We start from the raw sequence: 9,828 nt of genomic DNA on the forward strand, positions 1-9,828 counted from the left end.
CTGTATCACTGTTAGTGCTTAACAGCTAAATGTTAGCCTTAACAGGAATTTGTTACCCTTAACAGCTATTTGTTAGTGCTAACAAGTTTTGTGTATACGGCCCCAGATCTTCAACAGACTCTAGATCAGGGGTTCTTAACCTTTTTTCTCCAATTCTCCACTTTTTAGTGAGCCAACTCTCCATTTCCCGCCGCCACAGCATCGGTGACAACAAGAAGACACCAGAAACAAACAAAAAGAAACAAAATCACATCGATTAAAAAAAAAAGACAGTGGTTCTTCTGTCCGACCGGTCATTCCCCACTTGGCAACTCCGCCATTTCCCACCAGTGGGGAATTACCAGGGCCGTTTCTAGCTATAGGCGGTATAGGCGATTGCCTAGGGCCCCCAACCTACCAGGGGGCCCCCGGCCGGCCCAATGGCTAGGTAACGCTACCGAAGGTCAAATATGAGCCTGTGCCTCTCCCGCTCGCCGACGCAAATAAACAACACGCCTCTTGCAGTGTTTGTTATTGTTTGAAATGTTTTGATCGTCTGCTAAAAATACTATCTTGTTAAAAATCACCTATATCTTATTTAATCTAAAGATATAATATGGTAAGCATTAATTGGCTTTATTTATTCATTTATGTGTTCACTAAGCTAGGGCTTATGGCTACAGATGTTACTAATTGTTGATTACAAACTCTTTTTGGCCATTAGCTTACTATTCTTTGTCCAATTGTTTGGCTTTATTTGTCACTGGAATTGGCATCACCAGCGTTCTTGTTTACTCTTTGGTCGCTTCATGCTTAGCTTCTGATAGTGTAAATTTGTAAGTTTGTGTGTTCTGTGACTGTAAGTTGGAATTCCTTTTATTATATTTGTATGCACAATAGGAAATGTTTGTATTCTATGGAATGTTTACCTTTTCCACCTTTTTCAATATTCAATGTTCATATATGTTCATATGTTCAATTTTGTTGATTTTGTATCGATATTTTATCCAATCCCTTATTCATTTATTCGCTTATTTCTTTATTATCAAAATTATGATTATTTATTTTCTCACTTCACCTACCTAATGAAAAAACACTAGATGGCAGGACCGAGGTTAGCTCAAAAGGAAGTGACAGAAATACATGAATTCTATTCCGTTTGTCGTGTGGTCCGTTTCTCTAGTTCGTATATAATATTAAGATAACCACAGGCTCAACAATCACCCATCTGTTCACCTTTCAGGTCTACCCGAATTTCGTGTATGTAGAATTATTTTTATTAAGGGGTATTTAAAAGGTTTACACTTTACAGATATCTGTGTTAGGCCTACACTGATAAAAATAATCATATTTATTCTACTCGAATATCGTGTATGTAAAATTGATTCCATGTATTTATAAGGTTTTCACTTAACAGATTTCTGTGCTAGGCCTACATTAGACTCTAAGACTCGCCAATCATCATTCCCGTAATGGCATCAAAACGAATTTATCTCAGCGGAGCAGAGAAACGAAAGAAAAAGAAATTTGACGAAGAAAAATGGTAAAAAGAAAAAGGTAATTCATTATCGTTTATTTAATAATTTAAAGAAACATATTAAAGTTTGGTTTTATTATGTTTTCTGAATGGTGAGTATTATTTTAGACTAACGCCTAATCATCTAAGGAAATTTGTAATTTTGCAGGATCAATTCTAAAATATATTGGAGCTCCAGACAGCAAGCCAGAGGAATATTCTGAACTTCCTGAACAGGATGCTCCAGTGCCATCACATTCATCAGGATCTGTCCAGGAAGCTGTACTGCCACCAAGACCACCACATTCCCCAGAACCACAGAAGGCATCATCTACTTCTGAGCAGCCTCCCATTTATTCTAAACCACTAGATCCTGCTAACTGGCCAACCATTCTGTCTGATGCATTTAGAACGGATGCAGTAGGTAGAGGGCCATTTCAGATTAGTTCTGATTTCACATTTCCCAAAAAAAGAAGACGGAAGAAGTTTTCATTATCATTATTTTTGTAGAACATTGGTTAATGGAGAAAAGATGAAGCGGACTTGGCTTATCTACTCAAAAACAAAAAATGCTCTCTATTGCTTTTGTTGTAAATTATTTTCAACCAAAGAACAAAAGTTAGTGACAGAAGGACTGACAGACTGGAAAAACATAGGCACACTTTTGAAAAGTCATGAAAGCAGTCCAGCACACATAGCGCACATGGCAACCTGGAAAGATTTACAACTCCGTTTGCAAACTGGAAAGACAATAGACCAAGCTGAAAGAACACTATTGGAGGCTGAAAAGAGGCGCTGGAGAGATGTCCTGACTCGCTTAATCGCCATTATCCAATCCTTAGCCGAGAGAAATCTTGCATTTAGAGGTTCATCAAACACGTTACACCAGCAGAATAATGGGAATTTTCTAAAAGAGGTGGAGCTGCTTGCTAAATTTGATCCTGTCATGAAGCAGCACATTGAGCGTGTTGAGAGTGGCCAGTTCAGTCATTCCAGCTACCTTGGAAATATCATCCAAAATGAACTTATTGCTTCAATCAGTACTAAAATAATGGACACAATGGTGACTGAAGTTAAACAGTCCAAATATTATTCAATTATTTTGGACTGTACTCCCGATGTAAACCATCAAGAACAGATGTCAGTCGTCATAAGGACTGTCAAAATGGACAAGAAACCAGAAATTAAGGAACATTTTATGGGGTTCCTTGTAGCTTCTGAAACAACAGGTCTTGGTTTGTCATCTCTAATTATAAAGAAACTGACGGAACTGAATATTCTCCTTGAAGATTGCAGAGGACAATCATATGATAATGGTGCCAACATGAAAGGGAGAAACAAAGGAGTTCAAGCCAGACTTCTTGAGAAGAACCCTCGTGCACTCTATGTTCCATGTGGAGCACATTCCCTAAACTTGATGATATCTGATGCAGCAACAGCTTCAATAGATGCCACTAGCTATTTCGGCACTGTTTAGAAACTGTACAACCTATTTTCAGCCTCACCACAAAGATGGGCAATCCTAAAAGATTATGTCACTGTTGCACTCAAGACCTGGAGTGACACAAGATGGGAGAGCCGTATTAATAGCATAGAAGCTGTGCGGTATCAGGCCTCTAATATAAGGGAAGCTTTGTTGAAGGTCAGGGAAGTGTCTGATCCTCTGACCAAGGTTGAAGCCCAAAGTCTGGCAGAAGAGGTGGGGTCATACCGATTTATCATTTGCACAGTCATATGGTATGACATTCTACACATTGTGAACCATGTCAGTAAGCTCCTGCAGTCTCCTAAAATGCAGCTTGATGTGGCAGTTGACCTCCTTACTAAAGCGAAAACATCTCTGACTAACTACAGAAGAATTGGATTCACTTCAGCTCAAGTCTCTGCTAAAGATATGTGTGAGAAAATGAATGTAGAGGCTGTACTCAAAGAAAAGAGATTAAGAAGTACAAAAAGACACTTTGCTTATGAGGCCGCAGATGAGATCTGCAATGAAGAGGCTAGAAATAACATTCTTTAATGTTGTTGTTGACACTACCATTCAATCCTTAACTGATAGATTTAAAACTCTGAGTGAAGTAAGAGACCAATTTGGAGTGCTGCTCAATTTCCAGAAACTGGATGATCAGTCATTGAACAACCAGTGTGACAAACTATGCAAGACATTAACCTCTGGAAATGAAAGTGACATTGATGGAAAGGAACTGGCTATGGAAGTTAAACACTTACCAAGTTTGCCCTCAGACGAAATGACTGCTCTTGAGCTCCTCACCTTTATCCACAAAAAACATTTTGAGGAATTGTATCCCAATCTGTGGGTTGCACTGAGAATTGCCTGTGACTGTGGCCTCAGCAGAGAGGAGCTTTTCGAAGCTGAAACTCATCAAGACCTATTTAAGATCATCTATGGGGCAGGAGCGACTCAGTGGTCTTGCAATAATCAGCATCAACCATGAAGTGGGGAAAGACGTGTTGTATGAAGATATCATTGATGATTTTGCTAGTAAAAAAAAAAGCCAGAAAGCAGAGATTTTGAGCCCAATACAATGCAGTTGGTGGTGGTTTGTATTCAGAGACTGTGATGTTAAGTTACTACTATTTTGGAGTGTGGTTTGTATTCAGAGACTGTGATGTTAAGTTACCAATATTTTGAAGTGTGGTTTGTATTCAGAGACTGTGATGTTAAGTTAAAATAAATGTTTAAATAAATAAATATGGTGTAATAGTTACTTGCATCCTTTAACACCATCAAAAGATATAGAAATCGTTTAATTACTGTTTGGCAAACTTCACAGGTATAAATGAAATACCAATCTGTCTAGCTCTCTAACTTTTGAGGGCCCCTAACTGCCTCTTGCCTAGGGCCCCCACAAAGCTAGAAACGGCCCTGGGAATTACCCACAGGTAGAACCACTGCTCTAGAGATAAGTAGTCATGGTTAGGCCTATGGCCACAACACTAATTCATTGGCAACGTTAACACCAAGAATAAGATTATCTACTTTCGGCTTAGGCCTAGCCCATGTCTAGACATACCCGCCAGTATTTCCTGTTCTTTCTGCCTTGTATCCCTAATTTTTCTCTTCCTCATCCTGTTCTTCCCCATTTTCTTCACTACTATGATCGGAATTCCCATTTTCGTCATTATCGCCAAGATTGTCAACATCAGCATGTTCAGTCATTTCCTGATCATAATTTGACGTCCGTGGTCGTATTATGGGCTCAAACATATATGGCTGGACGGATAATGAACGAACTCCACTGTCTAGTTCATTCTCTTTGGATTCAATTATATTCTGCAACATTTTTTTCAATAGACAACGCAAGTGTGTACGCAATAATCAATTCTAAGGCGCTGTTATCTAGATACAATGTTTGGATACAATGACATCACGCCGATGTTATCTAGCGGGCGAAAATGGAAATGCGTGTCTCAGGATCTTCGTAAATATAATAGAATCCGCTCTTATAATCACGTATTCTGGTCAAAATGTGACTATTACAATGATGGAATCGACTGAGATATTTTACGAAACCATTTCTTAAAGGGAGTGGATGACTTAGATTATTTTATTGTATTGCATTCTGACTTTTAATGACTGTCCTGAGACTGAACCGTAGCAGATTTACGGTTGTAAAGACGATATATGAGAGGTAATTACCAAGTCGCTTTTCTTCTTCATATCTGTTACTCAGGGATGAATAAAGTTGTCGGCGCCAATTTCATCAGGGGAATCGCTCAAGTAATAAACTGTTTTGGTCTAGCAGAATCGTCATTCGTTAGCTCTATATATATATATATATATATATATATATATATATATATATATATATATATATATATATATATATATATATATATATATATATACATATATATATATATATATATATATATATATATATATATATATATAATACTGATGACCCTCTTAAAAGCAGGTATAAAGATAGCAAGAACCTCAGGTAGCAAAGTGGGACATTTGGTAACGTGTAATTATAATAACCATACGAATGAAAATAGTATTGTCTATAAAATACCTTGTAAAAATTGCCCATCCTCATATTTTGGAGAAACAGGTCGTGGACTAGAAAAAAGATTATATGAACACAAAAATGATGTAAGAACCCACAGGCTTTCTAATTCTATAGTAAGACACATAGATACATATGACCACCTTCCGAACTGGGACAATACAATTATAATAAATAAAGGTTCAACAAAGAAATTAAGAAAAACAATAGAAGCAGCCTATATTAATACTAATAATAACATCAACCATAGAGATGGTTTTATATGCTTAGCAAGAGATACAAGTTTATTGATAGTGGATGAAAACAAACGGACAAATGTTCCGAGCACGACGACCTTTCCCAGGCACCCTGTGAGGTGACGTGTATGTGTATAAAATGTCCATGTTATACTTTTGTGTTATGCTTTGTGATCAAGACCCTAAGGGTCGAAACGTTAAGGTAGTAATTCTTCCATTATTTCTCGTATATTTTCTCCGCCTTCAGTTATATACATATATATTTATATATACTGTATATATATATATATATATATGTATATATGTATATATATATATATATATATATATATATATATATATATATATCCTTTATTACTTATACGTTTCGACCGACTCGGTCTTCTTCAGTAAATAAACGTATAAGCAATAAAGGAGTTCCAGCCCATCTTCGCTTGTTCTTCCTCCACCTACACTCTCATCTATCAAACCCATTCATTCAATATATTTATATATATATACTATATATAAAGAGAAAAAGCGTTGGGACATCAGACTTGTCATCTTCAGCACGAGAATTCTTCACTTAAATGAATAAAATCGTCTGTCGTTAGACAGAACACAATATCTAAAGAACATCAACGGACCTCAGTTCTTGCGTCAGCATGAATGGACCAGAAGATCGTTATCGAAGCGAGTATTTCCTGATCAGCTGAAAGTAGCTGAGTTTTTTCCCGCTCTTCAAATGCAGGAAGTGAACTCTCTTATTATGTTATCGGCCAGTGACAATACTATCTTTAATTGGTAAGATGTCAGGGTACTTTGTCCACGACAATCGCCTGACCCGCTCGACTCAGCAGAATGTGATTTGGTTTCCGGAAATCAAAAACACCTCAGTTAGCACTCGTCCCTTTCTCTATTCTTTATTTAAAAGCACTTAGTTAGAAATGGTCTCATTCCTAATTCTTTAAATAAAAACGCATCAGTTAGTAATGGTCTCATTCTTAATTCTTTGAATAAAAAACACCTCAGCAATGGTCTCATCCTCAACACTTTGATAAGTAGTTTTGTTTATAGTTAAGCTCTGGCGTCTACTTGTATGTTCGATTCCTATGTTTACCTTGACCGCGGCCAGGCAATTTTATTCATTTCAGGAAAAATATTTAGGAAAAATTGTACAACCCCCCTCCCCCACCCACACACACGCACACACAAACGTACTTTAGGTGGAGAGTGTACAATTGCTGGGGTGGACATTCTGTAGTCGATCATGGCTCGTGATACATAACCTAACCTAACCTAGCCTAACCTATTCTAACCTAACCTAACCTAACCTATCCTAACCTATCCTAACCTAACCTAACTTATCCTAACCTATCCTAACCTATCCTAACCTATCCTAACCTATCCTAACCTAACCTAACGTAACCTAACCTAATCTAACCTAACCTAATCTAACATATCTTTACCTAATTCATGTTAGCTAGGGTGCAACATCTACGGTTGGTCAGTGTGGGGGAGTTAGGGTAGAGATTTTACATTTGATTAATATGGGTGGGAGGATTCTATTATTGATTCAGTCCTTAGATATATTTAGTTTTCATGTTGAATCTGGCTGTCGCCAGGCAATTTGGCATTCCTAAAGTTCAAGGCTCGTTTCACACGTATCGACTTTTCGCCGTGCGCCGTTCACGACACAACGTCTTATTCTCAAGTCACCATGGGTGTCTAATGACACTTCCACACGTCACAGCCACAACCACATATGAAAGCGTCAATAGACACCCATGGCAGTTTGAGAGCACGACGTCGTGTCCTAGACGGCGCACGGCGAAAAGTCGATACGTGTGAAACGAGCCACATGGTGATCCCGTCCGGCAACACGACATCCCGTCCGGGAACACGACATCCCTCCTCCCCCTCACCTTTCCCCCACCCCTGTGCTAAACACGGCAAAATAAATGACAAGCAATCTACTTTATCATCAAAGAATCCAATTATCTTAGTTTGAATATACAAGGGGTTGCTGGTAATTCGTTTTGCTGTGTTTAATTCAGGAAGGTGTGGAGGAAGGGGTAAAAGTAACAGGAGTGGCTGCATTTTTCTTCAGTTTAGGTAATTGGTTCCCAACCTAGCGGGCACGCCTTCCCTCTAGGGATGCATGAGTAGGATACAAGGAGGGCGTGAAATCATCTGCTCAATAACACTGGGTTACAAAAAAAAATGTAAGTTGTCTATGTTTTTTCAACTTAATTAGGACCATTTTGCACCGCTGAATAAAAAAAATGACATTCATTTTTCTCTATCAGGTCAGGTTTTTATGCCAATTTGATTTTGAAAAATCCGATCTTCCGACTAAATTGATTACATTTTGTGACATTATCAGTTGATTTTCGTTAATATTTCTCATCAAAAAAAGGTTTTAGAAGAAAAAAATTGACAGAATGTATTTGCTAAATGTTACAAACCTCAATTTCTGTAAATTGATAAAGGTAAGTACATGTAAATTGAACGTTACGTCGTCATTGTGCAAAATTCAGGGCATAAACTTCCGTTTCTTCGAACCCCTCGATGCTCAGCAGCAGGGATCTCTCTTCAGAATCATCATGACTGCATCTGTACAGCCGCGACAAGTCACGTGGCGCCGCGACAAGTCACGTGGTAGGGAACGTGACTGATGTCCACGACTTGACGCTCTCTGCCAGCGCGACCCTGCTTGACCCAACCGAACCCAGTGCAATTACCTAATTACGCACCACAGGTAACTTGCCCACGTAGTATATATATCGGCTTCCGCCGCATGTAAAATCAGTTCACTCCTAACCTCGGCGTCAAGCGCTGCCCTCCAAGCTCCTGGTCCAGTCCTCCTAAGCCACGACAACAAATAAGCCCCTAATCGCTCGCAATTCGCCCGGTGACAATAGCCCTCTTTTATACACTACTATCTTTTCATTTTCTAACATTCTTCCCCTCCCACAAAACCCGATCCCGCGCAAGCGAGGTGGTCTTTTCTTGGAATCCAGAATCCAGTTCACTCGTACCTTACAATAATAAGGAGACGAACTCACCAAAACCTCTTTCTCTTCGCCAATAGTAGCATAGCTACACATCCCATCGTCCCTGATACCTGGTCTTCATCTATTTTATGTCCTAATGGAATCTCTCCTCTTGCTCCTCATTCATTGATCCCAGATTCTCAAGAAACCGATCCATATGTGAGAATAAGTAATGCATTTTGATGCTCATGTTGCATTCAAGGTTTCTGAAAGCAGTCAGCATATTGGTGACAAATTCTCCATAGTTCCTGTCATTGTTGTAGCCAAGAAAGCTCTTCACGACCAGAGCAAAAGCCTTCCATGCTTCCAGTTCCACTTCGTTCATTGAGTTTTCGAACTCAGGATCTTTGATGAGATGACGGATTTGAGGACCACCAAAGGTGCTAGCTTTCAACTTCTCTAAGGTGAAATCTGGAAAAGCATGGCACAAATAAGTGAAGCAGCTACTATCCTTGTCTAGAGCTTTGGTGAACTGTTTAATCAAGCCGAGCTTGATGTGCATGGGTAGGAAGAGTATCTTGTCTCTGTCTACCAGAGGATTGTTGATGACGTTCCTTGCTCTGCAAAACACTAATTGCTCCGGCACAGGCCAGTCCTTCTTTGTGTAATGCTGAGCAGTGTCCCTACTATCCCACATGCACAGAAAGCATGGGTACTTGGTGAAGCCGGACTGTTGTCCCAACAAAAAACAATTAGTCATAAGTTGGCACATGCAAAATCTTCAGAATTCGTTTATTGCAAGAAATATGAAAGAATTTTGCATCATATCACGTGAAGATATCCGTACATGTAAACAAAAACATAAAAAAAAATTATAGTTTAATTCAGAAAGTTGACATGATTAAACAAAACCAATGCGATTTTTAGATTCAGCATATCAAAATTATCCTTAATCAACTAAAAAAAATAAACAATAAATTTGGTGTTGACCAATGTAATAATTGTTTAATAATAATGATAAATAATCCCAAGAACAAATATCTACTGCTACATAATGAAAAGTATAATTCTATCAGTCACCTCAACCC

The 9,828-nt window shown here is 38.5% G+C and overlaps 1 protein-coding gene across 3 annotated transcripts; it reads left to right on the forward strand.

Annotated features, from left to right (window-relative positions):
- The first annotated feature begins 342 nt into the window (after positions 1-342).
- Positions 343-4,208, forward strand: LOC143036523 (zinc finger MYM-type protein 1-like). Of its 3 annotated transcripts, XM_076203986.1 has the most exons (3): positions 343-598; positions 1,397-1,536; positions 1,665-4,208. In XM_076203986.1, the coding sequence occupies exon 3, from the start codon at positions 2,028-2,030 to the stop codon at positions 2,970-2,972; it is 945 nt and encodes a 314-aa protein (XP_076060101.1). In that variant the 5' UTR covers positions 343-598; positions 1,397-1,536; positions 1,665-2,027; the 3' UTR covers positions 2,973-4,208. The 3 variants fall into 3 exon arrangements, with proteins under 3 accessions (XP_076060101.1, XP_076060100.1, XP_076060102.1); XM_076203985.1 differs by having other exon boundaries at positions 343-1,536; XM_076203987.1 differs by having other exon boundaries at positions 343-1,522.
- The last annotated feature ends 5,620 nt before the right edge of the window (positions 4,209-9,828 follow it).

The sequence above is a fragment of the Oratosquilla oratoria genome, chromosome 20 (genome assembly GCF_046742065.1).
Source record: "Oratosquilla oratoria isolate Oo_2021 chromosome 20, ASM4674206v1, whole genome shotgun sequence".
Taxonomy (NCBI): Eukaryota; Metazoa; Arthropoda; class Malacostraca; order Stomatopoda; family Squillidae; genus Oratosquilla; species Oratosquilla oratoria.